The sequence below is a fragment of the Procambarus clarkii genome, chromosome 54, assembly GCF_040958095.1.
Source record: "Procambarus clarkii isolate CNS0578487 chromosome 54, FALCON_Pclarkii_2.0, whole genome shotgun sequence".
Lineage (NCBI taxonomy): Eukaryota > Metazoa > Arthropoda > Malacostraca > Decapoda > Cambaridae > Procambarus > Procambarus clarkii.
In genome coordinates this window covers 22,792,159-22,819,631 of record NC_091203.1, presented here as the reverse complement: position 1 = coordinate 22,819,631, position 27,473 = coordinate 22,792,159, and the positions used below count along the sequence as shown (strand labels likewise).

At 42.7% G+C, this 27,473-nt stretch overlaps 1 protein-coding gene across 1 annotated transcript; it reads right to left on the bottom strand.

Annotated features, from left to right (window-relative positions):
- Nucleotides 1–863: 863 nt before the first annotated feature.
- Apt1 (Acyl-protein thioesterase 1) lies at nucleotides 864–27,473 on the bottom strand. Its single transcript, XM_045763716.2, has 7 exons — nucleotides 27,141–27,473; nucleotides 25,306–25,337; nucleotides 21,168–21,233; nucleotides 14,312–14,359; nucleotides 10,863–11,109; nucleotides 10,505–10,669; nucleotides 864–8,224 (listed from the first exon to the last, which is right to left on the bottom strand). The coding sequence occupies exons 1-7, from the start codon at nucleotides 27,207–27,209 to the stop codon at nucleotides 8,174–8,176; spliced, it is 678 nt and encodes a 225-aa protein (XP_045619672.1). The 5' UTR covers nucleotides 27,210–27,473; the 3' UTR covers nucleotides 864–8,173.

Below are 27,473 nucleotides of genomic sequence, written 5' to 3'. Positions count from 1 at the left end.
CATGGTGGCACCACAAGGACCACAGCCTGGTGGCACCACAAGGACCACAGCCTGGTGGCACCACAAGGACCACAGCCTGGTGGCACCACAAGGACCACAGCCTGGTGGCACCACAAGGACCACAGCATGGTGGCACCACAAGGACCACAGCATGGTGGCACCACAAGGACCACAGCATGGTGGCACCACAAGGACCACAGCCTGGTGGCACCACAAGGACCACAGCATGGTGGCACCACAAGGACCACAGCCTGGTGGCACCACAAGGACCACAGCCTGGTGGCACCACAAGGACCACAGCCTGGTGGCACCACAAGGACCACAGCCTGGTGGCACCACAAGGACCACAGCATGGTGGCACCACAAGGACCACAGCCTGGTGGCACCACAAGGACCACAGCATGGTGGCACCACAAGGACCACAACATGGTGGCACCACAAGGACCACAGCCTGGTGGCACCACAAGGACCACAGCCTGGTGGCACCACAGCCTGGTGGCACCACAAGGACCACAGCATGGTGGCACCACAAGGACCACAGCATGGTGGCACCACAAGGACCACAGCCTGGTGGCACCACAAGGACCACAGCCTGGTGGCACCATTCTTGTGCTATACTCATAGTGCCCCTCAGACAACAGCTACTTTTATTCCTAACTATTTATTACATTATACATCATGTCCCTCATCATTAGTCTAGCATTACATCCTTGTGTTGTACTACACATCGACACAATACATACCTGTGGACACCACTATAAATATCAAGTGTTTAGTTATCAAAAATTTATGGTTGAGTTTTGCCCATATATACACAAAAGGATTGGCTAAAATATATTTGGGTAACTGATAAACAACTCGACTGTAGGTCTATATATTTATTTGCATTACATTCAACCTTGCATTAAAGGCAAAAATTACCACGTACAAAACCAGTTGGTATTATTGAATTGCTAGACTTAATACTTTGGCAATTCCATTGGAATCTTGAGAGTCTGAAAGTCAACATTGGGTTTCATATATGCACAGTATAGAGTAGTTTATTCAAAGGGAAGGACAAGTACCACACATGATTTGCCAACTTCTACATATTATATGTAACTAAACCAATCCTCAAGTCAATTATTAGGATGATCATGTATATATATCAGCAGGAGAATATTTGCATGATATACCAAAATATACTGGGTACAGTGAGGTGTCCAAGCAAATACATCAAAGTCTCTTGACATCCTGAGTGAATTAGGGATCTACAAAGAAATTTATGTTGAACTCATCCTAAAATTGATCATGTACAAATATCTATTGGTAAGAGACTACCCCATGTGGGCCGTGTGCCTCTGCCCCTCGAGGCAGCAGTACTGGAAATACCTAAGCTTGCATAATTCAACATCTAGTAATAAGATGGTCTTCTAGACCAACTAATCCAGTATTAGTTCATCTGGAGTAATACAGTATGTATATAAATACACAACTTCATTTTTGTGACAGTTTCATGCTGTATAATCATGAAAGCTACAATAACAGTCTTGAGATGAATTTAACATTCTAACAATGGGTACTGTAATGATGGTCTTGTAATGCTCGAGGATATAAGCAAACTCCTTGGCCCTTATAACAAACACACATTAATCAATCACAACTATTAACAGTAAATATAAATAAATTTTCAAAACAAAAGCCGCTCGAGTGTTAATTTAGTATATATATGATGTCTTTAGTATATATTATATGTCTTTAACATTAGGTTCCACCGGCAGCCAAGTGTAGTTTGACGAGAACTATAATAATAATTCTAAATATAATCATAGCATGAGAAAGCATTCAATGTTTTATTAAGTTGACCAAACCACACACTAAAATATGAAGGGACTATGACGTTTCAGTCCGTCCTGAACCATTCTGAAGTCGATTGTGTTTTCGAGAATTGTCGAGAACACAATCGACTTGAGAATGGTCCAGGACGGACCGAACCGTCGTCGTCGTCCCTTCACTTTCTAGTGTGTGGTCTGGTCAACATATATCAGCCACGTTATTGTGACTCCTCGTCTGCATGTTTTAGTAAAATGCAATAAATTATTACTTAACTTTTAAATACACGAAGAAAGTTATTAAGCAAACTGAAGCTATGAGTAGACAAGTACAGTAGTACTGCGAGGTCAACTATTTAACACCTAACAACTCTTAACTATTAATAACCAATGCATTATTTAAAACATTTCAATTCCATAAGACATAACTATGCTAGGATGTAGAATTAAATGCAATACTAAATAACAATGAATTTTACATTTACATAAAAATTCATAACAACAATACAGATTTGCCATTGTCTTGCAAGGAGGAATGATTAATAATAATATAGGGTGTGCATGTGTGTCTATATTCTCATGTGCGTGTGTATTCACCTAATTGTAGTTATAGGATGAGAACTTTGCTCGTGGTGCCCCGTCTTGCCAGCACTGTCATAGTAGTAGGCATCCGGCAAGTCTGAAAAGACTATGGAGTTGCACTCTGGTTGTCGGTCTGGAGTGGCCTCACCAGGACGCAAAGCCTGGGTACATAGATACGGAGTAGAAGCTGTCATCTATGCAGTAAGTCCCCCCCCCCCCCCCCCCACCTACCCCTCTCAACAGCACCAAAAAGGTCTCCAATGGAAAGGCAAATGCCAATACATTTGGTTCCAGCGCTGTCACAGGAACTGTCAGAACGAGGTTGAAGGCAACAACGAACTGCCCTATGGGCTCCAGCTCCGGAGTTTACCTCAAAGTTGGTGAAAGAAGGCACAAGGACTCCAAACCCCGAGACCGCTGTGATTGGGGCCGGAGAAGAACGACCCCAGCCTCCTGAAGCAGCGCTTGGGCCACACAACGGAGTCCGCACCAACAGGTTCCAGACAGATATTGTTACAGCCCCTGTCACCCGAGGCCGGCTTTCCTTCATGACCCAACAGCGGGAAGGGAAATATTTAATTGTATTATTATTATAATAATTGTTATAATTAATAAATATTAATTATAACTAATATTATAATGATCATGTCACATGACACTTTGAAACTACTGTGCTGAAGATTCGAGCCTCTCCCACCTTCTCCATTGTTTCAACAGTCTACCACTGTTGAATCTACTATCTACTACAAAAGAAAACTTCTCTAATTTTTTTTTTTTTTTTGGGGGGGGGGGGCACCTTTGTTTTGTTAGCTTGAATTAATGCCTTCTTGTTCAGGAAGTTGCTGGTTTTAGGAATTCATTTTTGTCAATTTTGGTCAATTCCTGTTATTATTTTGTTAATGATGAAATACTTTTTGTTATCTTCTACTTTTGACATATATAATGTGTCTAACCTCTCTTTGCAACTCTTGTTTTGCTTAGTAACTTGTCCAACCACTTAGGGTAGACGGTAGAGCGACAGTCTCGCTTCATGCAGGTCGGCGTTCAATCCCCGACCGTCCAATTGGTTGGGCACCATTCCATCCAACACCCCGTCTCATCCCAAATTCCGACCCCTTCCAAATGATATAGTCGTAAGGGGCTTGGCACTTTGCCACAATAATTCCCAGTTGTTTTTTTAGTTCTGGAAGCCATTTTTGTAGCATGCCTTTGCACCTTTTCCAGTCTACTGATGTGCATCTTGAGATTTAGGCAGCATACAACTGCTGCATATTGAAATTTTGGTCTCAAAAGTTATGAACAGTTTCTTTAGTATTTCACCATCCATGTAATTACAAGTACAGTAATTCTAAAGTTTGAAAGCACGGCATATGCTCCTTGCACAATGTCCTGTATATGTTCCTCGGGTGATAGTCTACTATCCAGAACCACTTCTAGATCTCTTTCTATGTTAGAGTTCTTTTAAGTTCTTTCCACATAATTTGTAGGTTTGTGTGGTCTATTTTCTCCCGCTTCACATTCCATAACATGGCATTTAATCACATTGAATTCCAATTGTCTCATGGTGCTCCAAGCACTTATTCGATCCAGGTTGTTTTGAAGGGCATGACAATCGTCTAGGGTTCCCATCTTCCCCCTAGTAGATGATGAACATTACTGGCACAAGAACTGAACCCTGTGGTACTCCTCCAGCTAGATACATTGCCTCTCATTACCGCCCTCATCTTTGTCAGAATTTTTTTCTGACAAGTTTTTTTTAGTGTATAAGTGTATTTGAAATATGCAATAGTTGTATGATGCCCATATCTCAAGAAGCACATCTGGAAAAGGTGCAAAGGCATGCTACAAAATGGCTTCTGGAACTAAAAACAAAAGTTATGAAGAGAGGCTAGAGGTATTAAATATGCCAAAGATAGAAAAAAATAAAAGAAGTGATATGATCACCAGTTACAAAATATTAACAGGAGTCAACCAAATTGACAGGAATTCTTGAAACCTGCTATCTCAAGAACAAGAGGACACGGATTCAAGCTAAAAAAAACAAAGGTTTCTTTTACAAATTGTGGTACACGGTTGGAACAAGTTAAGTGACAAGGTGGTGGAGGCCAAAACCATGAGTAGTTTCAAAGCATTATATGACAGAGTGCTGGGAAGACGGGACACCAAGAGCGTAACTCTTATCCTGTAACTACACACACTTTTCTGTGTGTGTGGACATACTCACCGACTCACCTAGTTGTGTTTACAGGGATTGAGTTTTGGCTCTTTGGTCCCGCAGGTCTTGGTCTGTGTGTTTGGATGAACCGGATTTTAGTTTTGTTGACTATTACACCCTACGTTCTTTTTGTTAGGAAATCAAAGATCCATCTCCTTATTTTGCCAGTAATTCCTTCTGGATAGATTTTGTGCAATAACACCATGATCAAATTTATCGAAAGCTCTCATGAAATCTGTTTATATTACATCAACATTGCTAGTATTGTGTACTGTAACTTAGGCCACTAATAACTCACACAGGTACAGTAAACTGTAAACTCAGTATACCTGTGTTAGTTGAACAGTGCGTATTCCTGAAAATGACACATTGTGACAAAACGTCAAATAAAATGGAAAGATTAAGTGATCTAGTGTTTCTTCACCCTCCAGATGGTAGAAGGTATTTGCGTAGTGGAAAATATCCATAAGAAAATTACCAACAGCCACAATGCTGTTGTGTTTAATGGCATGTGTATTAGTTAAAACCTGCTTGCAAAATATATAATATGTATATACTGTATATGTATATTTATAAGAGAATGTGTCTGTCTAAAGTTGGAGGGAAATGGTCTGGGGTATGGGACAGACATGAGTCTACACTAACCAGCCTAAGTTAAATACTTTATGAAATATTAGCCATTATAACTACCCCTAGGACATTGTCACGGAGTCAAGTGTCATTTTCATGGCGTCATATGGCACGTGATTAGTACGCATTGTTATGAAAAAGAAACTATACTGGATAAAAAAAAAAAGAGGAAGAGAAAATGCAAAGCATCTGAGATCCATACATTTATATGTTTGGGTGCTTGCAGAAGTGTTTGTCTGCCCGTCTCTCCAAGGTTGGAGGCTAGCCCCACCCACCCTTGAAGAGGACTGGTCCGAGGGTACAGCATGGACATGGGCTAGCTGGACTCGTATTGGTCCTATTAAAAGGAGGGTAAGACAAAATAGTAACCCCCCCCCCTCCACACACAAAATATATAAAAGGTCGCTGGCAAAATCCCTAGATTTATTCACTTGAAAGTAAATTCTGTATTAAAAGGAAATGTTTGCAGGCGATGAGTTTGAGTTAAGAGGAAATGTTTATTCAAAGGAGGAGTCCAAATGTGGAAGCAGGGAAAAAAAAAAAGGAGGGGGTACAACCTACCGGTTCAAAATTCAGGGGATCAGCGTCCCTGCGGCCTGGTCTCTGATCAGCCCTCCAGGGGCCAGATTCACGAAGCAGTTACGCAACCTGCTTGATGGGGTTCTGGGAGTTCTTTATTCCCCAAGCCTGGCTTGACTTGTGAGAGTTTGGTCCACCAGGCTGTTGCTTGTTGGTAAGTGCTTGCTTATGCAAGCACTTACATACATCTTTTCTCAATATTTGGCAGCTTTGTTTGCAATTATTAAACAGATAATGAGTTCCGAAGCACCAGGAGGCTGTTTATAACAATAACAACAGTTGATTGGCAAGTTTTCAAGCTTGTAAACTGTTTAATAAATATAACCAAAGCTGTCAAAGATCGAGGAAAGATGTACACGTTTGTAAGTACTTTGCATAACTGCTTCGTGAATCTGGCCCCTGGTTGCTGGTCTCATCCACCAGGCAGTTTGATGAGGCTGCTCATAGCCTGGTTAATCAGGTAGGGAGATGACAAGGGGGTAAAGCAGGCGGGAAGAGAGGGAGACAGACAGACTATCCCGGGCATCCCCTCTAGTATACCTTATGTTGGTCCATCTGTCAAACGTTGGAGGCCAGATGCTCGGGGCTAGCCTCACCCAACTTTGACACATGAAGCATGCAGTGTAGGGTAATGTCATAGGCCAGTTGGAGTCGCCTACAGTACCACACATTCAACAAATATTGACATTCAACTTCCCCCCACCATGCAATTTTCGTAAAGTCAAGTCTGACATATTAGCTGTGTTCCCTGTAGACTTACTCAGTGGTTAAGAGTGCTTCATTATATAATTTTTCCGAGAGAAGGAAGGAATGTTTGAAGAGAGGGAAGAAGGGGATATTTGAAGAGAATGGAGGAGAGGAGGGAAGAGATGTGAGAGGGGAAAGATGTGGGAGAGGCAGGAGATTGGGTCCAGATAAAAAGAAAGAGGAAGAGAGAGACAAGTCAACCAAGTACAGGTTAATAGATCACCGGTACAACTTTGTTCCAATAGGATCCGAGACCCTAGGCCCATGGGGAGAGAGTGCAATTAGATTTCTTAAGGATCTTGGTTCCAGGCTCATTGACACTACAAGAAACCCTAGAGCAGCAAGTTTTCTCTTCCAGTGCCTCAGTGTTGCGATCCAGAGGGAAAATACCCGCTGCATCCTCGATTCCTGCCTAGTGTCGGAGGAGTTCGAAGAAATCTACAGCCCCCTTATTTCCTCTCACTGTTCAATTTTTGTAAACATTGGATATGTAACTGTATAACCCTGTATAATAAAGTGTACAACATAAAAAAAGGAGGGTGGTAGGAGAAGTGAAACTCATACGTATTTAGAGTTAAATGGCAAGTTTTCTCTGCATGCTCTGTGTTCCTTTCTTTGAGGCTATGGGTCCCTACAATTGCACCAAGAGGTGGTAACCCCCCCCCTTATATATATATGTATATATATATATATATATATATATATATATATATATATATATATATATATATATATATATATATATATATATATATATATATATATATATATATATATATAAATTAAAATTCCTGATTTGAATGTTTATTTCCTTAATTTCCAATATAGAGTACGATAGCCTTGGCAAAGGAAACAAAAACTTTAGAGAATAGTTTATGAGGTGACAGACATTTCAAATGATGTGTAATTTAATGCTCAGAAATACCAGCTCCAGTCTCTCGACCTATTACATCTTTCTCCTTCACACTAGTTTGATTTTGACCGACATTATGGCCAGCAAGAAATAAATGATTCTAGCTTATCACTTACTGAAATTATATTGGACAAATTAACAAAATGCACCATCAAGATAAATAATCTAAACCTAGTGTATACAAGATTATTCACATCTATTATACTTTGGTCAAACATATTTCCTTTCCTTTAAGAACCTCATTTAGAACAATGTACATGTACTTCCCTGCACCACCACCACCACCACCACCACTCGCCATTAACAGTGACTCACAGTGACCGCAGTAGCAAGTCTGAGTATCAACCTGTATTTAATATCAAGATACATTAAGCTGGAGAAGCCCTTTGTATACAGTCAATAAAGAATGCCACTACAGTACATCATATGTGAAGAAGAATGCACCTTAAAAAGACTAATGTACCTCCTACTGTAGGTAACTGGGGGGTCAAACCACCAATGAACATCTAGGTGTTGATACTGAAAAACTGGATTTGTAATCCTCAACAGTCACAACATTATCTAAACCAAAAATATAGAGATTAAATACTGATTGCTTATACTACTTGAATGTTTTTTTCTTTGTCTTGTTGTAGAGGTGATGAGTTTCACATAATGCACTTAAGTCTGACATTGGAGTGGCAATTGTTCACGGTTCTAAACTGGAGGTAAATACTTGCTTATGAATTTCTTGACGTCTGCCATTTCCTGAAAGTAATGAATAATATTTTACTTGTTTTTTTTTAGCAGTCAAGTCGGTAAGCCACCAGCCACTTGGTGTACAGTAGCACTTTCTACACGTAACATCAATCTTTATATTTTCACTTTTCCATAGCACATCAACTATAATACACAGCAGGCATGTCAAACTTAGGGTCCCCCGAGGGCCATGTGGGTCACATTTATGTTATGTGAGGGCCACACACAACTAATTGAAGTCATTTAATAAAAATTATTGCAGAATATGTGTTTTATTATATATTATATTATATTAGAGTATATACCAAATTACAGTATCCTTTGTGTGGGCTGCAGGTATGCTTGCAAAAGGCCACATGCTGCCTGCGGGCAGCAGGTCTGCTTGTAAATGGCCGCACGCTGCCCGCGCCCGGGCATCATGTTTGACGTGCCTGATATATAGCATTGTGCCTGAGTCCCATACAAAATACTGAGGTTGCATGAATATCTAACTGATAAATAAATATTATCTAATGATACACGAAACTTTACTGATAAATAATCCAGTGTCTTGGCTTGATCTGGAAAATTTATCTCGGCTAAATGTTTATCACACACCTTTTAATGTATAATATTGCAACACAAGTTATCATTAAAACATGCACTTGCAACACTGGCCACATCTTAACCCTTGCACTGCTCACCTATTTTCGGCAAAAACGTCTTGGTGCAATTGTCAAGGACATATTTTTGTTATTTTTACAAATGTTCAGGTAAATTTAATGTCAAAATGTTTCCAAAGTCAACTATTTCCATTTCAAAACACAAATAGTAATGAAAACATTAAAAAACATTAAAATATAGCCAAATTAAAAAACAAAAAGCACAACTCTCTGAGCGCCTAAAGGCGCTTTGCGCAGTGCAGTGGTTAATTACCTTGCCTCTGAAGCAACCCAACAAAGACAATTATCTTACCTTGCTTCTGAAGCAACCCATGGAAGACAATTACCTTGCTACTGAAGTAACCCATGGAAGACAATTACCTTGCTACTGAAGTAACCCATGGAAGACAATTACCTTGCTACTGAAGTAACCCATAGAAGACAATTACCTTGCTACTGAAGTAACCCATGGAAGACAATTACCTTGCTACTGAAGCAACCCATAGAAGACAATTACCTTGCTACTGAAGCAACCCATAGAAGACAATTACCTTGCTACTGAAGTAACCTGTGGAAGACAATTACCTTGCTACTGAAGTAACCCATGGAAGACAATTACCTTGCTACTGAAGCAACCCATGGAAGACAATTACCTTGCTACTGAAGTAACCCATGGAAGACAATTACCTTGCTACTGAAGCAACCCATAGAAGACAATTACCTTGCTACTGAAGTAACCCATGGAAGACAATTATCTTGCTACTGAAGTAACCCGTGGAAGACAATTACCTTGCTACTGAAGTAACCCATGGAAGACAATTACCTTGCTACTGAAGTAACCCGTGGAAGACAATTACCTTGCTACTGAAGTAACCCGTGGAAGACAATTACCTTGCTACTGAAGCAACCCATGGAAGACAATTACCTTGCTACTGAAGTAACCCATGGAAGACAATTATCTTGCTACTGAAGTAACCCATGGAAGACAATTACCTTGCTACTGAAGTAACCCGTGGAAGACAATTACCTTGCTACTGAAGCAACCCATGGAAGACAATTACCTTGCTACTGAAGTAACCCATGGAAGACAATTATCTTGCTACTGAAGTAACCCATGGAAAACCTTGCTATGGTACACATGATTCATGGTATGGTTTTGCAGGACAAAATACTAATGAAACAAAGTGTTGCCTGTACCACTATCAGAGTCATCCCAGTCATTTAGCTTTTTATTAATGTTGTCATCTGCAAGTGACAGAAACAAGCACGCTGCAGCACCGGGTGGGGAGCTCCAGCCACAGTTGCCAACCATGGTTGCTATCTGGTTGATGGGGTTCTGGGAGTTCTTCTACTCCCCATGCCCGGCCCGAGGCCAGGCTTGACCTATGTTCAAACTACCATCCTGTAGTCAAAGGGGTGTACCTATTTTTTTGTTCTCAAAGACTGCAACTATTGACTAGAAGCCTGAGGTAACAGATGTGACCCCCATGTGCCCATAGAAATTAAAAAAATTGTAGGGGGAAGGGGGGCTAAAAAATCTGGGGAGGCTATGCACAATGCAAAGGTTATGGGTACAAAAACACTACACCCTGAAAACTGGGAATAGATAGAATAGATTTCGGAATAAATCAAGAAAACGAATGCTAACCTCTTCAGAGGAGGAGTGCATCATGCCTCGGTAAGTCTTGAACTCAATATTGCCGGCAAACTTCTTGATAATTTGACTGGTTATTTGGCCAAACTTGTACGGTACTATGGGGTCACAATCCCCATGACACTGCAGGATTGGCGAGCCCGTGTTGCTTATTGCGGCCTGGGGAAGTATATTAATGTTAATCTCAACAATTATATTATTTTATATTTTCAAAACATACAGGTAAACACAACATACAACTGTCAGGGAGTAAAGTCAAGCACCACAACACACACAGCTGTCAGGGAGTAAACTATCTGTCATCTACAGCAACATCGCATAACTTTGTCAACATATCTCTATGAAAACTTGCCTGAGGAAATTCCTCTCTTAACGGCAGCCAGCACGAGAGCCCCACGACCCCCGCCAGCGTCCTGGTGTGAGTGAAGGTGGAATAGAGCGCCAAAGCACCACCTTGGCTGAAGCCTCCCAGCATAATTCGCTCATGTGGAATGCCATTTTTTACCTCTTCTTCAATAAGATGGTGAATGCCATCTCTTGCTTTCTTAATACCATCCCCATCTTCTGGACCATCCACATCCAGGGACTTTAAGTCAAACCTAAAATACCATACAAAAATTTAAGGTTTTTAGGGGGAAAGGACAATTATATATTTTAATCATGATTAAAACACCGATACTGTACTTTCAATTTTCAGTAATTGAATCTATATGTAAAGGAAAGTGGTTAGTATTAGAGCAAACTCAGAACACTCGTGCAAATCATCATGTATTAATAACAATTCAAACAATACAATGGAATCAAACCCACATTTCTGAACATAGCACACGCACCACCGACTGGACCATGATGGGCTTAAAAGCATCTCAATCACAAGTGCTACTAACTTGGAGTCTGGAAGGCACAACCCAGTACCATAATCAAAGTCTTACTAGACATCCGTTCACATTCAGATTGCGGTAGTGATGTTCCCCTTCTCCCGCTCCCATCAATAATACCCGCCTACACTCAGGTGTTGGGTGGCGATGCTCCCCATCTCCCGCTCCCATCTATAATACCTGCCCACACTCAGGTGTTGGGTGGTGATGCTCCCCATCTCCCGCGCCCATCTATAATACCTGCCCACACTCAGGTGTTGGGTGGTGATGCTCCCCATCTCCCGCTCCCATCAATAATACCCGCCCACACTCAGGTGTTGGGTGGCGATGCTCCCCATCTCCCGCTCCCATCAATAATACCCGCCCACACTCAGGTGTTGGGTGGTGGTGATCCCCATCTCCCGCTCCCATCAATAATACCCGCCCACACTCAGGTGTTGGGTGGTGATCCCCATCTCCCGCTCCCATCAATAATACCCGCCCACACTCAGGTGTTGGGTGGTGATCCCCATCTCCCGCTCCCATCAATAATACCCGCCTACACTCAGGTGTTGGGTGGTGGTGCTCCCCATCTCCCGCTCCCATCAATAATACCCGCCTACACTCAGGTGTTGGGTGGTGGTGCTCCCCATCTCCCGCTCCCATCAATAATACCCGCCCACACTCAGGTGTTGGGTGGTGATGCTCCCCATCTCCCGCTCCCATCAATAATACCCGCCCACACTCAGGTGTTGGGTGGTGATGCTCCCCATCTCCCGCTCCCATCAATAATACCCGCCTACACTCAGGTGTTGGGTGGTGATGCTCCCCCATCTCCCGCTCCCATCAATAATACCCGCCCACAAAAGGGTTAGGGCTTAACTGCAGTATGTTCAATGGGAGACTGAAATGGAAGATAAGTCAGCAAATGTGATGATGGAACTCATAACACACACTAATGCAAAGAAGCAGCAGCATTCACAATCGACTTGAGAATGGTCCAGGACGGACCGAAACGTCGTCGTCCCTTCAATTTCTAGTGTGTGGTCTGATCAACAAGCAGCAGACAATTCATACCTCTCAGCAGGGAAGTGGACAAAAGGTAAACAACAAACCCACGATTCAACAGCGTAAGGAGGGGAAAAAAAGAGAGGACAAACGAGGCATTGAAATAGTACAGGGATATGGATACAGTTGGCACATAAAGCGGGCCAGAAATGAGTGCATCAGAATCAGGTGGCCAGCATAGCAGCAGTTTGAGAATGACACCAGCAAACAACCAAAGAGCCACCCTAAACTGTTACACAGTCACACACCGAGAAAAAATAATGGTACGAAATCATGTTGACCAGACCACACACTAGAAGGTGAAGGGACGACGACGTTTCGGTCCGTCCTGGACCAGTGTGTGGTCTGGTCAACATACTTCAGCCACGTTATTGTGACTCATCGCCTGCGTACGAGACCATGTGACCAGACTGCAGGGGTCAGGGAGCAACATTCTCCAGCCCTGTGGAGAATGACAAAGAAGTATGTGAGGAACTGAACAAGGAGTAGGGAGATAACTCTAACTTCCTAACCGAGCCCAGAGTGTAAAAGTCAACAAAGTCAAATCTGGATCGTCCACTGTGAAAAGCTGTCCTCCAAGGTACTGTGCTTATTATGGTACTTTTCTCATCCTCATATGAGACATAGACAAGAATAGAAACTATAGCACTGTCATCCTTTGCAGATGACACGAGGATGTTCACGAGAGTAGCCAATAAGGATGACATAGCAACCCTCCAATCTAATGTTAATCAAGTCTTTCAATGGGCCACAGAAAATAATATGATGTTTAACGAGGATAAGTTCAGCACTGCACTATGAAAAAAGCAAAAAATATATACACTGAAACACACACAAACCCAGTGACAATGCTCCACTTTTTCCAGGAAGACCCTGAAAGCCTACCCGGGTGCCAAGGCCTCCTGATTGTTATAGCCGGGATTGAAATCATGTAGTGCAGTAATTAGTGTGTTGATGAGTAAGTATTGATTTCAGTTATTTGCTGTGTTCACTTACTATTAGCAAACAATGTAAAGGAGGGAAGAATGTGATACAGGTATTTAGAAATGTCTTATCCACTAGATAATATTATATATTATATATATATATTCTAGATAATATTCATTTGTCTTTGTTGACGAGTTCATTCTGTTGATTTGTAATTCCCTCATTATACGTCTGATTTGTGTTATTTCAGATATCATGCAGGAAACCACGTAAATTAAAGCTGTGAAAACTGTATTCAAGTATATGGTTTACCTCCAGCTACTCAAGTCTGTGAATATAACATCTGCATTTAATTTTTCCCACACTTGCGTGATTCTGCCCGAAACGCTTTGCGTAATAGTGGCTTTAGGCATTGTATGTACTAGCTCTAACTATAAAGCCAACAAACTTTGTAAAATCTCTTTATGTATGTACCTTACCTAAATAAAAATTATTATTATTATTATATATTATTATTATATATTTTGTCACCGTGGTCGAGTTAACTGCAAAAGGGCAGGATCTTCCCGCTCTAAATTGATAAATATTTGTACTGTATTTGGAGCCGGTCGGCCGAGCGGACAGCACACTGGACTTGTGATCCTGTGGTCCTGGGTTCGACCCCAGGCGCCGGCGAGAAACAATGGGCAGAGTTTCTTTCACCCTATGCCCCTGTTACCTAGCAGTAAAATAGGTACCTGGGTGCTAGACAGCTGTCACAGGCTGCTTCCTGGGGGTGGAGGCCTGGTCGAGGACCGGGCCGCAGGGACACTAAAAGCCCCGAAATCATCTCAAGATAACCTCAAGAAGATAACCCTAATACTGTTATTTTGTTCCAACAAGCATGAAATTGTTGAAGCTGTATTAGTAGTAGTGTGAACTTTATGTTAAGAGACACCACTGTACTTACCAAGATGGCATCCTGAACCCAGCATTCAGTGATACCGGCATCACTTGCCTGCAAAAACACACACATTTTATTAAACTTTATTTAATTTGTACCAGAAGAATGGGCTATAATATCTTGAGTTGACTTTCTAATTAATTTTGATATAAAAATGATTAAGCTACCAATGTTCCTAACAAAAATACAATTTAAAAAGAATTGTTTAAATTTTAATTATTTTATAGTAAAAAAACACATACCTTAAAAAAAAAAGTTAATGTAATGGTTATGTAATAACCATTACATATAATGGTTGTTATAATTATAATTACATTACAAGTAATTAATGTAATCAAGTGGCTGATTGGAGCTCACTCACCGAGATGGCTCCCAACTACTGTACTGTACTAAGTCCCGCCAGCCATAGAGTCTCCTAGGCCTACTCGGGAAGAGAGCACCTGGCCCCCTCCGTCACAGAGATGCAGAGAGAAGGTGACACTCCGCCACCCCCACTGGAAAGCATCCAGAATGCCAGGTGAACAAATACCGACACTTGCCGAGTACAAAGAGAGGAAACCTTCGAAACTACCAAACAAACTCCCCCAAATACTGGAAAAAACAACAACCGAATCTCTTGAAACTAGCACAAGCTTGTTAACAATGATTGTTCAGTCATCTTGGTGTACAGGAGTCTTGGTAGATGTATGGAAAAATGTTAATATAGTTAAAATATACAAAAGTGGCAGAAAGGTAGGGAACCATCAGTATACAGAATATGATTTGAGAGAGAGAATGCTCAGTGGACAAAGCATCAATATGGCTTAATTAACACTATTGCCTTTCGTAGTTGATAGTTTGTGGGCGATAGTGTTAACACTATCGCCTATTGTAGTTGAACTTTGCCTCAAGATGAAGCTTGAGTCAATCTCTAATTTGCTTCTTGGGTGGAAAGGGAGGGATTAAAATTGGAAAGAGTGTAATCTTCCACAGTGAAGGAAAGTGCCGTTGTTGTCTTCCTTGATACAAATTATAAATCTGATACATTCTGAGTTCAGTTCCAGTTTTAATTATCCAATTGGTAAAATGTTGACCTTCAATAAAGCAATTCTGGAGGGCTTCTGTGTAAGGGTTAGGATGAGCTAGCCTAAGCAGCACGGCGGAGCAGGGACATTTCAAGAGACACCGCGGAGCAGAGCGTGGTGTCCATGGATCTGGGACAGAACAGAGCACAGTGTCAGGGGCGCCGCAGCAGAGCGCGGTCCCTGGCAAAGAGAAACAAACAAAACAAGGACCCAAAATCTGTCAGTATTACAAATTAGGTAACTGTAAGCATGGGATATCGTGAAGAACAAATGTAACATGTAAGTATGATCACCCTAGAAAGTGCAGACACCACCTCAATACAGGGAAATGTACCAAAAGCTGTGAATTCTTTCACCCAGAATTTTGCAAGAACTCTTTAGATAGGAAAGAATGCTTCAATACGGAATGTCCAGCTTTTCATATAAGAAGTACCAGGCGAATAAAACCGACAGACTGCCACTATGAAAACAGCCACAACTTCATCGACCAGGATGATTTTTTACCAAGAGAAAGCGGAGAAGAATGGTTTAAAACGTCCAGACTCTACCACCATCTCGGTTAAATCCTAGAGAGGGTTTGCAAACAGTGGCCTCCCTACCAGAGATATTAACACCAAGTAAAGCATCCAGCACTTCCAGAAACACGATAACATCATTTATATTTGCCAACATCCAGGGTATAAAAATGCAAATCTAACAAAGTTCATTTTATAGATGGTCTCCTTCATGAGGCAAATACAGTGCTTGCAGCCCTAACGGAAACTCACACAAAGGACTACCATGATGGTGAAATATGGATCTTATATACAATCTTTTCAGAAGTGACAGGAAACACAGACTACAGGGTGGGGTCAGCCTGTGCATCGAGGACACACTCATCTGTACTGAGCTGCTAAACACCACAAACGATATGGTGGAAGTGCTGATAATCAAAATAGAGATCCTAAATGTAGTTATTGTCCTTGTATATAAGTCACCGGAGGCAAACCCTCAGCAGTTTAAAGACCAACTAATGAAAATAGAACACTGCTTGGAAAACCTCACAAATCCAGCTCTGAACATCATCCTGCTTGGGGACTTCAACCTACGGCACCTGAAATGGAAGCACCTGGCTAATACAGTATTATCAGAAAGAATACCAGGAAGTAGCCTAATGAACAGGCACATGCAAATGACCTGCTACAGATGTGCGACAGGTTTGCCTTAAACCAGCAAATAGTAGAACCAACTAGGAAGGGAAATACACTGGACCTCATTTTCACCAATAATGATAAATTGATCAGGAACATAATGATTATAAATACCTGTTGCTCAGATCGCAATTGAAGTTCTGACAACCATGGGGATAGACCTTCAAAACCAGTCCCAATTCCCAGTGGAGGAGATTTCAGCAAATTCAACTTCAATAATAAACAGATAAACTGGGAGCAAATAAACCAAGACTTCACAGAAATAAACTGGGAAGAACAGCTAGAAAATGCAAACCTGAACCAGTGTCTGGATAAAAATAATCTCAGTAGCACTAGAAAAATGCTCAAACCGCATACCCCTGAAAAAAAACGAGGGAGATGCAGATTAACATCGATCCCTCTATAGGCGAAGAAAACGAATCGTGGAACAGCTTGAGAGTCGCACCCTATCTCAAGAACGGCGAAGAAGGTTAGGTAGAGAAATAGAAACAATTGAACTCAAGCGACAAAAATCATACAAAACCCAGGAAAGGCAGAGAGAGCAAAAGGCCATCAGAAATAGAATAGAAATAGAAATAGAAAAAAATCCAAAATATTTTTTCTCCTGTGCAAAATCAAGATAAAAAACCACATCTAGTATCGGGCCCCTGCGAAAGGGAGATGGAACTTTCACCAATGACAACAAAGAAATGAGCAAGTTACTGAGGAAGCAGTACGACTCTGTTTTCAGCGAGCCACTAAACCCACTAAAGATTAATAACCATATGAATTTTTCATGGATATGATACCAACATCAAATCATATATCAGACATCACTATATCCCCACTGGATTTTGAAGAAGCCATTAACATTATGCCTATGCACTCTGCACCAGGCCCTGATTCTTGGAACTCCATATTCATCAAGAACTGAAAAAAAACACTATCGCAGGCCCTTCACATTCTTTGGAGACAAAGCCTAGATACTGGCGTTATCCCTGACATACTAAAAACAACAACACTCCATAAAGGAGAAAATAAGGCAGAGGCAAAAAATTACAGACCGATTGCACTAACATCGCACGTCATAAATATCTTTGAGAGTGCACTAAGAAGTAAGATCACAAAATACATGGAATCACAGCATTTCCATAACCCCGGACAACATGGTTTCAGAACAGGGCGCTCTTGCCTGTCACAGTTGCTGGACCACTATGACATGGCATTAGATACCATGGAAGACAAACAAAACGCTGATGTAATTTACACAGATTTCGCAAAAGCCTTTGACAAATGTGACCATGGTGTTATTGCACATAAAATGAGTTCAAAAGGAATTACCAGAAAAATAGGCAGATGGATCTACAATTTCCTGATCAACAGAACCCAATGCGTAATAGTCAACAAAATAAAATCCGGTCCATCAACCATAGAGTTCAGTCCCCCAGGGTACTGTGCTGGTTCCAGTACTTTTTCTCATCCTCATATCGGACATAGACAAGGACACAATCTATAGCACTGTATCATCCTTTGCAGATGACACTAGGATTCTCATGAGAGTAGGCAACATAGAGGACACGGCAAGAGAACACAATAAAGTAGCCATCACAACTGCAAGAAAAATGACAGGTTGGATAACAAGAACCTTTCACACTAGAGATGCTATACCGATGATGATACTTTTTAAAATGCTAGTGCTCTCTAGAGTAGAGTACTGCTGCACAATGACAGCCCCCTTCAAAGCTGGAGAAATTGCTGACCTGGAGAGCGTGCAGAGATCCTTTACTGCTAGAATCCACTCAGTAAAACATCTAAACTACTGGGACTGACTAAAGAGCCTAAATCTGTATTCCCTTGAGCGCAGGCGGGAGAGATACATAATAATTTACACATGGAAAATAGTAGAGGGGCTAGTCCCAAACCTGCACACAGAAATAACATCACATGAGACCAGAAGGCATGGCAGGATGTGCAGAATACCCCAGTTGAAAAGCAGAGGTGCAATAGATGCTCTGAGAGAGAACTCTATCAACATCAGAGGCCCGAGACTATTCAACACGCTTCCACTATACATAAGGGGCATAACTGGTTGACCCCTCAGTGTTCAAGAGAGAACTGGATTAGCACCTCCAAACGACACCTGATCAACCAGGCTGCGATTCATAGGTCAGGCTTCGAGCAGCCGTGTCCAACAGCCTGGTTGACCAGTCCAGAAACCAGAAAGCCTGGTCGATGACCGGGCCATGGGGACGCAAAGCCCCGGAAGCACCTCAAGGTAACTTCAAGGTAAGCATTTTTATACGAATTTGACAGTTAATTTCAGTAACATGATAAATGTTACTGGCACAAACGCTCAGAAAATTAAGATCCTTTCTCATATTAAGCATCTTTGTGGTACGAGGGCACCCCAAGGATTATCCTCAAGGCTTCATTCTGCAATTCTTCAAGCCCTCCAAGCTTTCTTTCAGGCATCAAAGCAAGCAGAGGTGCAGCATAATCCACTAAAGATCTGATGTATGCAAGGTACATCATTTTGACAATTCTGACAGGCACCCTAGCTTGAGTGATAACCTGCAACACCCTTGAGAGCTCTGAGCCTCTCTTTATACTGACGACAGAGTCTGAATACAACAGGACCATACAGTAGCACCTCAAGGCCAAGGCATTTGAATCTGTTTACATAGTCAAGCTACACATAAGGGGCATAACTGGCCGACCCCTCACAGTGTTCAAAAGAAAACTTGACAAACACCTTCAAAGAATACCTGATCAACCAGGCTGTGACTCGTATGTCAGGCTGCGAGCAGCCACATCCAACAGCCTGGTTGACCAGTCCAGCAACAAGGAGCCCTGATCGACGACCGGGCCGTGGGGTCGCTGAGACCCGGAATCACCTCAAAGGTAACCTCAAGGGAGCCATCATACAGTTGCATCTTGTGAACGGCTCCTCCCTGCCTGGGTGGGTGCCGATTTAGTATCTTTGTTTTGTCTGCTGAGATGACTAAACCTAGGTCCTGACATGAGTCTAATACAGAGTTAAGAGTGCTCTGCGTGTCAGCATACCCAGTGGTGTGCATCATTATGTCGTCAGCATAGCTGGTTATGTGCATATTGGGTGTGCTCGGTACAGAGTTTAACTGTGTTTATTAAGCTAAGACACATGGTGAGTGGTGTTTGTCAGGTAATTTACTTCTGTGTTCCTATATTATATGTTTTGTGAAATCTCAGGGGCAGTCAGTCGTACAGTGTCTCGGTTTCCCGTCTCAGTTTCCCGTCTCAGTTTCCCGTCTCAGTTTCCCGTCTCAGTTTCCCGTCTCAGTTTCCCGTCTCAGTTTCCCGTCTCAGTGACTCCACTACTATTGGCCATTTAATCAAACTTGATATGTGTAAAGGGTAGAATAAAATGCCAACCTGCATTGTTAAGGCATCATTACAATATACTGTATATAAATATATGTCTATTTTTGACTTATGAATGGCTGATATCCTAAGATCTTGGATTTATTCTACAATCATATAAGCTAACTACCTATCTACCTTGTGGTAGTTCTGAGGATCAACGTCCCCGCAGCTCGGTTTCTGACCAGGCCTCCTGGTTGGTCGTCTGGTCAACCAGGCTGTTGAAAGCAGCTGCTTGCAGCCTAACATGCGAATCCCGGCCAGGTTGCAGGTGATGAGCCACAATAATGTGGCTGAAGTATGTTGACCAATCCACACATTGGAAAATGAAGGGACGACGACGTTTCGGTCCATCCTGGACCATTCTCAAGTCGATTGTGTCAAGACAATTGACTTGAGAATGGTCCAGGATGGACCGAAACGTCATCGTCCCATCATTTTCTAGTGTGTGGATTGTTCAACATACTCCAGCCAGGTTGATCAGGTACCATTTGGAGGAATTTATTGGGTTCTCAAACACTGTGAAAGGCCGGCCAGTTATACCCCTTATGTTCTGAGGAAAAGTGTTGGAAAGTCTTGGATCTTTGATGATGATCGAGTTCTCTCTCTGAGTACCTATTGTACCTCTACATTTCAATGGCACTATTTTGCACATCTTGACATGCCTACCGGTTTTATGTGATGTTATTTCCATGCGCAGATTTAGAATCAGTCCCTCTAATATTTTCCATATTTAAATTATTACGCATCTCTCCCTCTCGCCTGTGCTCTAGAGAACACAGATTTAGAACTTTTAATCAGTCCCAATAATTTAGATGTTTTATGAGTGGAGTCTAGCAGTAATTCTAGCTTTGAATGGGGCTACTTGTTGAAAATTTCAAGGATCAAAGTCCCTGTGGCCCGGTCTCTGACCAGGCCTCTTGATTGCTGGCCTGATCAACCTGGCCGTTTGATGAGGTTGCTTACAACATGATGTACAAGTCACAGCCTGGTTGATCAAGTATCATTTGAAGGCGCTTGTTGAGTTCTCTTTTGAACACTGCTGGAAGTCGGCTAGTGAACTTTGTGTGTGGTGAGCTAACAGTTGTCACTGACCAATACTGTAGAACATGCGCTGTAAGACATATGAACTGTGTGTGTGGTGAGCCATCAGCTGCCATTGTACAATACTTACGCTGTAGAACATATGAGCTTTATGTGAGCCAACAGTTGCCAATGTACAATACTTACGCTGTAGGACATATGAACTTGATGTGTGGCGAGCCAACAGCTGCCATTGCACTTGCCCAGCCATGACTGCAAAAAGTAAATGATATACTATAAGTAGTGGTATGGAAATTGACACTATACATACATCTACAATATCAGAGCAGGCAACAATGTACACGTGATACTAGGCAATACCAACACCAAGCTGAACTAGTCCCATTCACCTTATGCAGGGTGCATTAAAGAGGTGATGCATAAAGCCATCCATATAATTTTGTTAAGGATCTTGTGGGAAAAGTTAGTTTCAAAACAAAGTTTTATTAAATACAAAAACGAATGCATTAATGTACATTTATCAATTTTATTGACTATCATTAAACAATTGATTAAATATTTACTCCAGTATGTAATTTTTCTTGGACTGTACCTGATTTTTTTTCTTAATAAGAACCAGAAGAATAAAGATGACCAAACTACAACTCGGAAGATGGAGCAGCGACAACGTTTCAGTTCATCTTATCTTGAGGTTATCTTGAGATGATTTCGGGGCTTTAGTGTCCCAGCGGCCCGGTCCTCGACCAGGCCTCCACCCCCAGGAAGCAGCCCGTGACAGCTGACTAACACCCAGGTACCTATTTTACTGCTAGGTAACAGGGGCATAAGGTGAAAGAAACTCCGCCCATTGTTTCTCGCCGGCACCCGGGATCGAACCCGGGACCACAGGATCACAAGTCCAGCGTGCTGTCCGCTCGGCCGACCGGCTCCTGGATCAAAACGTCGTCGCTTCTCCATCTTCTGGGTTGTGGTTTGGTCATTTTTTCAGCTACATTATCGCGACTCAGCGTCTACAGTAGAATACAGTATTTTATTAATGTTCTTTGTGGATTTAGCTTGCTATAAATCAAGTGCAGACTGTATTGAAATGCCTTTCTCGGGTGGGACATTCAGTGGGTCTGCACATTAAGGTCTGGATTAGCCAAGCCTTGGGGAGCTGCACCAAGCCTCCAAGACCCACCCTTGCTTACCAGTATCAAAATACTGTATAGCTTACTTTACCAGGCTAGGGAAGCTTGGGGTGATTAATTAACCATCTACCAAATAGAGGAGAGGAAAAAAGCCTAAGCACAACAGAGGTAAACACCTCTGTTCCTTCTAACAGAGACGTTAGAAGGAACTTCTTCAGTGTCAGAGTAGTTAACGGATGGAATGCATTAGGCAGTGATGTGGTGAAGGCTGACTCCATACACAGTTTATAATGTAGATATGATAGAGCCCAGTAGGCTCAGGAACCTGTACACCAGTTGATTGACAGTTGAGAGGTGGGACCAAAGAGCCAAAACTCAACCCTCGCAAGCACAAATAGGTGAGTGCAAATAGGTGAGTACCAAGATTATGAAAGTATGAAAGAAATTAGGTACCCGAAGGAACCGAGGCAGACTGCATAGGACTCAGAGTTAAAGGTATCATCAACCCAACAGGCAGCATAGCAGCGGCAGAAAGAATGATCATCTGTAGTAATGCATAAACGATGAACACCCTTCAAACTTGCATGCGGAAAGTGAGGGCTCAACAGGTTAAACCAACTATGCCAAATACGCACGAGGGGATTACCAGGGGCCTGAAGGCAGCTAACCAAGCAGAACACCCAGTGACTGAAGACAGCTAACCAATCAGGATACCCAGTGACTGAAGGCAGCTAACCAATCAGGATACCCAGTGACTGAAGACAGCTAACCAATCAGGACACCCAGTGACTGAAGACAGCTAACCAATCAGGATACCCAGTGACTGAAGGCAGCTAACCAAGCAGGACACCCAGTGACTGAAGACAGCTAACCAATCAGGATACCCAGTGACTGAAGACAGCTAACCAATCAGGATACCCAGTGACTGAAGACAGCTAACCAATCAGGATACCCAGTGACTGAAGGCAGCTAACCAAGCAGAACACCCAGTGACTGAAGACAGCTAACCAAGCAGGACACCCAGTGACTGAAGACAGCTAACCAATCAGGATACCCAGTGACTGACGACAGCTAACCAATCAGGATACCCAGTGACTGAAGACAGCTAACCAATCAGGATACCCAGTGACTGAAGGCAGCTAACTAATCAGGATACCCAGTGACTGAAGGCAGCTAACCAAGCAGGACACCCAGTGACTGAAGGCAGCTAACTAATCAGGATACCCAGTGACTGAAGGCAGCTAACTAATCAGGATACCCAGTGACTGAAGGCCGCTAACCAAGCAGAGCACCCAGGACCTGAAGGCCACTAACCAAACAGAACACCCAGTGACTGAAGGCAGCTAACCAAGCAGAACACCCAGTGACTGAAGGCCGCTAACCAAGCAGAACACCCAGGACCTGAAGGCCGCTAACCAAGCAGAACACCCAGTGACTGAAGGCAGCTAACCAATCAGGATACCCAGTGACTGAAGGCAGCTAACTAATCAGGATACCCAGTGACTGAAGGCCGCTAACCAAGCAGAGCACCCAGGACCTGAAGGCCACTAACCAAACAGAACACCCAGTGACTGAAGGCAGCTAACCAAGCAGAACACCCAGTGACTGAAGGCCGCTAACCAAGCAGAACACCCAGGACCTGAAGGCCGCTAACCAAGCAGAACACCCAGTGACTGAAGGCAGCTAACCAAGCAGGACACCCAGTGACTGAAGGCCGCTAACCAAGCAGAACACCCAGGACCTGAAGGCCGCTAACCAAACAGAACACCCAGTGACTGAAGGCAGCTAACCAAGCAGAACACCCAGTGACTGAAGGCCGCTAACCAAGCAGAACACCCAGGACCTGAAGGCCGCTAACCAAGCAGAACACCCAGTGACTGAAGGCCGCTAACCAAGCAGAACACCCAGTGACTGAAGGCAGCTAACTAATCAGGACACCCAGTGACTGAAGGCAGCTAACTAATCAGGACACCCAAGACCAGACATTTTGAGAAAGAACCCGGAGCACATGCAGTCCAAAGCACAACAATGCAGATAGAAAACACTCGTGAAGCAAAAACTAAAATACAGAACAAAGTACAAAGCAAAAGGTCCCTGCTGGAACAACTCCAAGGAAGGCCGACATTTAGCTTGAAGCAGAGGGACTTGCCATGTCTGAAAGACCCAGAACACTGCTGTCCAGCAGACATCAATCGAAGAACTGATCAGGTGAGATCAGAAGCTGGGCCACCTAGTGGTTTCATTCAGTACTATGAGTTTTGTGCTAATCTGGAATGTTTCTCTTGTTATGTGTGAATCGTATGCAGAGTTGTTTGGGGGTTTCGATGCTTCAGCCTTTGTTAACCCTCCAGTTGTCTAAAATGTTTTGCCGACAGTGGATGCTTTCCCGGTGTGGTGGTAAAAGATCCCTAGCGCTCTGTGCCTCTGTGAGGGAACCAAGCTTTGGCTCTAGTGCCTGGTAGGCCAAACGGAACTCCCGCGTCTAATGTGACCAATTTGCATGGAGCAATATCGGCAAGTTATTTTCAGGGAACCATTACGGGCTCTCCCAATAAACTGACAGGTCCGGTCCCAAAGATGTACAATGAAATTACAACATACTGGAGTAAGAGATATAATTAAGTACAAAATAAATAAAATTATGAGAGTTCTGGGCACAATCAGAGCCTTAAATTACTAGTTACAGCCTCACTGTAAACATCATCAGGCCAGACTGTAATAGGAAACTCCTATCAAAGTTGTCCATACATAATCCACAGGTAAATAATACAACAAATGCAAGAGGGTTATTGCATCAACATCAGTAAGAGGGTTATTGTAGGGTTATTGCATTGAGGGAATCTACTATGCCGGAATAAAATGATAGCAAATTTGTTCAACATGAACAGCCATTTGTAAAACCATGTTGTGAATCACTTATTAATTTATGTTTTTCAAGTTGAAGACAAATGGTATTTGCCATTATTGATTCAAGTAACTTTCCCACAATAGATGTTAAGCTAATTGGCCGATAGTTTGACGCACATGATCTATCTCCTTTCTTGAATATTGGTACCAAATTAGCAACTTTCCACAACTCTGGCATTCTGCCTGACTAGTGATTTATTAAATATTGTAGACAATGGCTTGCAATGGCTAAATTTATTGATGGATAATTTAGAAGAAAAATATCTGCTCTACACTAATTGACTTACCCAGTGTCACCAAGACCGTGAAGAAAAATTACCTAGAAGAAAAAAAATTAATATTAATATTTTACATTTTTTACTGACTACGGTACAGCTGTTTTACTACAAACACTTTACTATCAAATATATTACTATAAAATATCTTAAATATAAATAAAGTTAGAAACATAATTTAACTATTACAAAAAATATTTCACACAAATATGGTATATACACATACTCTATGTTAACTTTTTTTTTTTTTGAGATATATACAAGAGTTGTTACATTCTTGTAGAGCCACTAGTACGCGTAGGGTTTCGGGCAAGTCCCTGGAATACGATCCCCTGCCGCGAAGAATTGTTGTTACAACCAAGTACACATTTTACTGTTGAGTTAAACAGAGGCTACAGTTAAGGATTTGCGCCCAGTAAATCCTCCCAGGCCAGGATACGAACCCATGACAAAGCGCTCGCGAAACGCCAGGCGAGTGTCTTACCACTGCACCACGGGGACTGGTAAAGACTTAGTTAGATAGTTAGATTAAGGACATGCCCAAAATGCTATGTGTGTTAAGTGGCTTTACAAGAATGTAAAACCATCAATGCTATGTACTCTCATAAACCCATGGTACCTTCTTGTATGCAACAATGATCACAAAAACACTGATCCAAGTACGTATGCGGAAAAACCACACGTGAAGAATAGAGAATGCTTAACGCGTTTAAGGTTTAAATCGCTTTCATCAGAGAAAAATAGAATGAAACTTGAATTCATTCTACTTTGCTCTGATGAAGGCGATTTTAAGCCGAAAACCCGTTTAGCATTCTCTGTTTTTCACATATGGTTTTTTCCGCATACCTTCTTGTATATACAGTATATATACAGTTACTTTCTACATTCTCTTTGACAAAATTTAATATCCATCACCCTACATTGTGTTATTCCTACTGGCTTCATTTTGTGGGTTGTCATTCCATCATCATAAGGGAGAGTGTGGGTGGGCACACCCAGGGGGGGGGGGGGCCGTCTAATTACCGCAAGCTTCACAAAGTTTCCTGGCAATACGTTAGTAATGTATAAATATGATAGGTTAGGCTGACCTAACCTAACGGACGCTTGGACCGTCGACTTGATTTGGCGTCACCAGTTCTTTATTTTCGTCTAATTTCTTAATAAAAAGATACTTCTTCAGATTAAAATTATGTTTTTTCGTGTTGTACATTCAGCACCAACATTATAATGAGTAAATATATCATATTTATTCATTACTAACGTATTGCCAGGAAGCTTAGTGAAGCTTGTGGTAATTAGACGGACCGGACCCAGGGTAGATGAGGGAGAGTGAGTGGGCACACCCAGGGTTATCTTGAGGTTATCTTGAGATGATTTCGGGGCGTAGTGTCCCCGCGGCCCGGTCCTCGACCAGGCTTCCACCCTCCAGGAAGCAGCCCGTGACAGCTGACTAACACCCAGGTACCTATTTTACTGCTAGGTAACAGGGGCATAGGGTGAAAGAAACCCTGCCCATTGTTTCTCGCTGGCGCCTGGGATTGAACCCGGGACCACAGGATCACAAGTCCAGCGTGCTGTCCGCTCGGCCGACCGGCTCCCTAGATAAGGGTAGATAAGGGGTAGATGAGGGAGAGTGAGCACTCCCAGGGTACACCAGAGAGAATGAGATAGCAACACCCACAGTAGACCTACCCACCGGGGGGCCCCGACACCGAGCCCAGGAGGCACCTATGGGCCCCAAACCAACCAACCAACCAACACCCCACAAAACATCCCCCCACCACCACCGCACCCCTACCAGCCACCCAGGTCTACCACGGGGTCAACAGGTCGCCTGTGGTACTGACTGTGGCTGTGTGTTTGGCCGTCGCGTTCACTACTACAGGAGCCGCCATCTTCGCCGTCTTCCCTCCCATACGATGGCCGCCGCCGCCGCCGCCGCTCTCCTCTGCCTCCCTCCTACACTCTCACTATCATGGAAGCTGTGCTATAGGAGGACCAGGCCTATATATACACCGCCGCCGCACCAGATCTTCCTCACTCTCGCCTCCTAGCTTGCCCTCTGCCAACACTAGTGGGGTTGTAAGGCTCTACAGCGCCGCTAACACACGCTGTATTAATCTGCTGCGCCGCTAACACACGCTATATTAATCTGCTGCGCCGCTAACACACGCTGTATT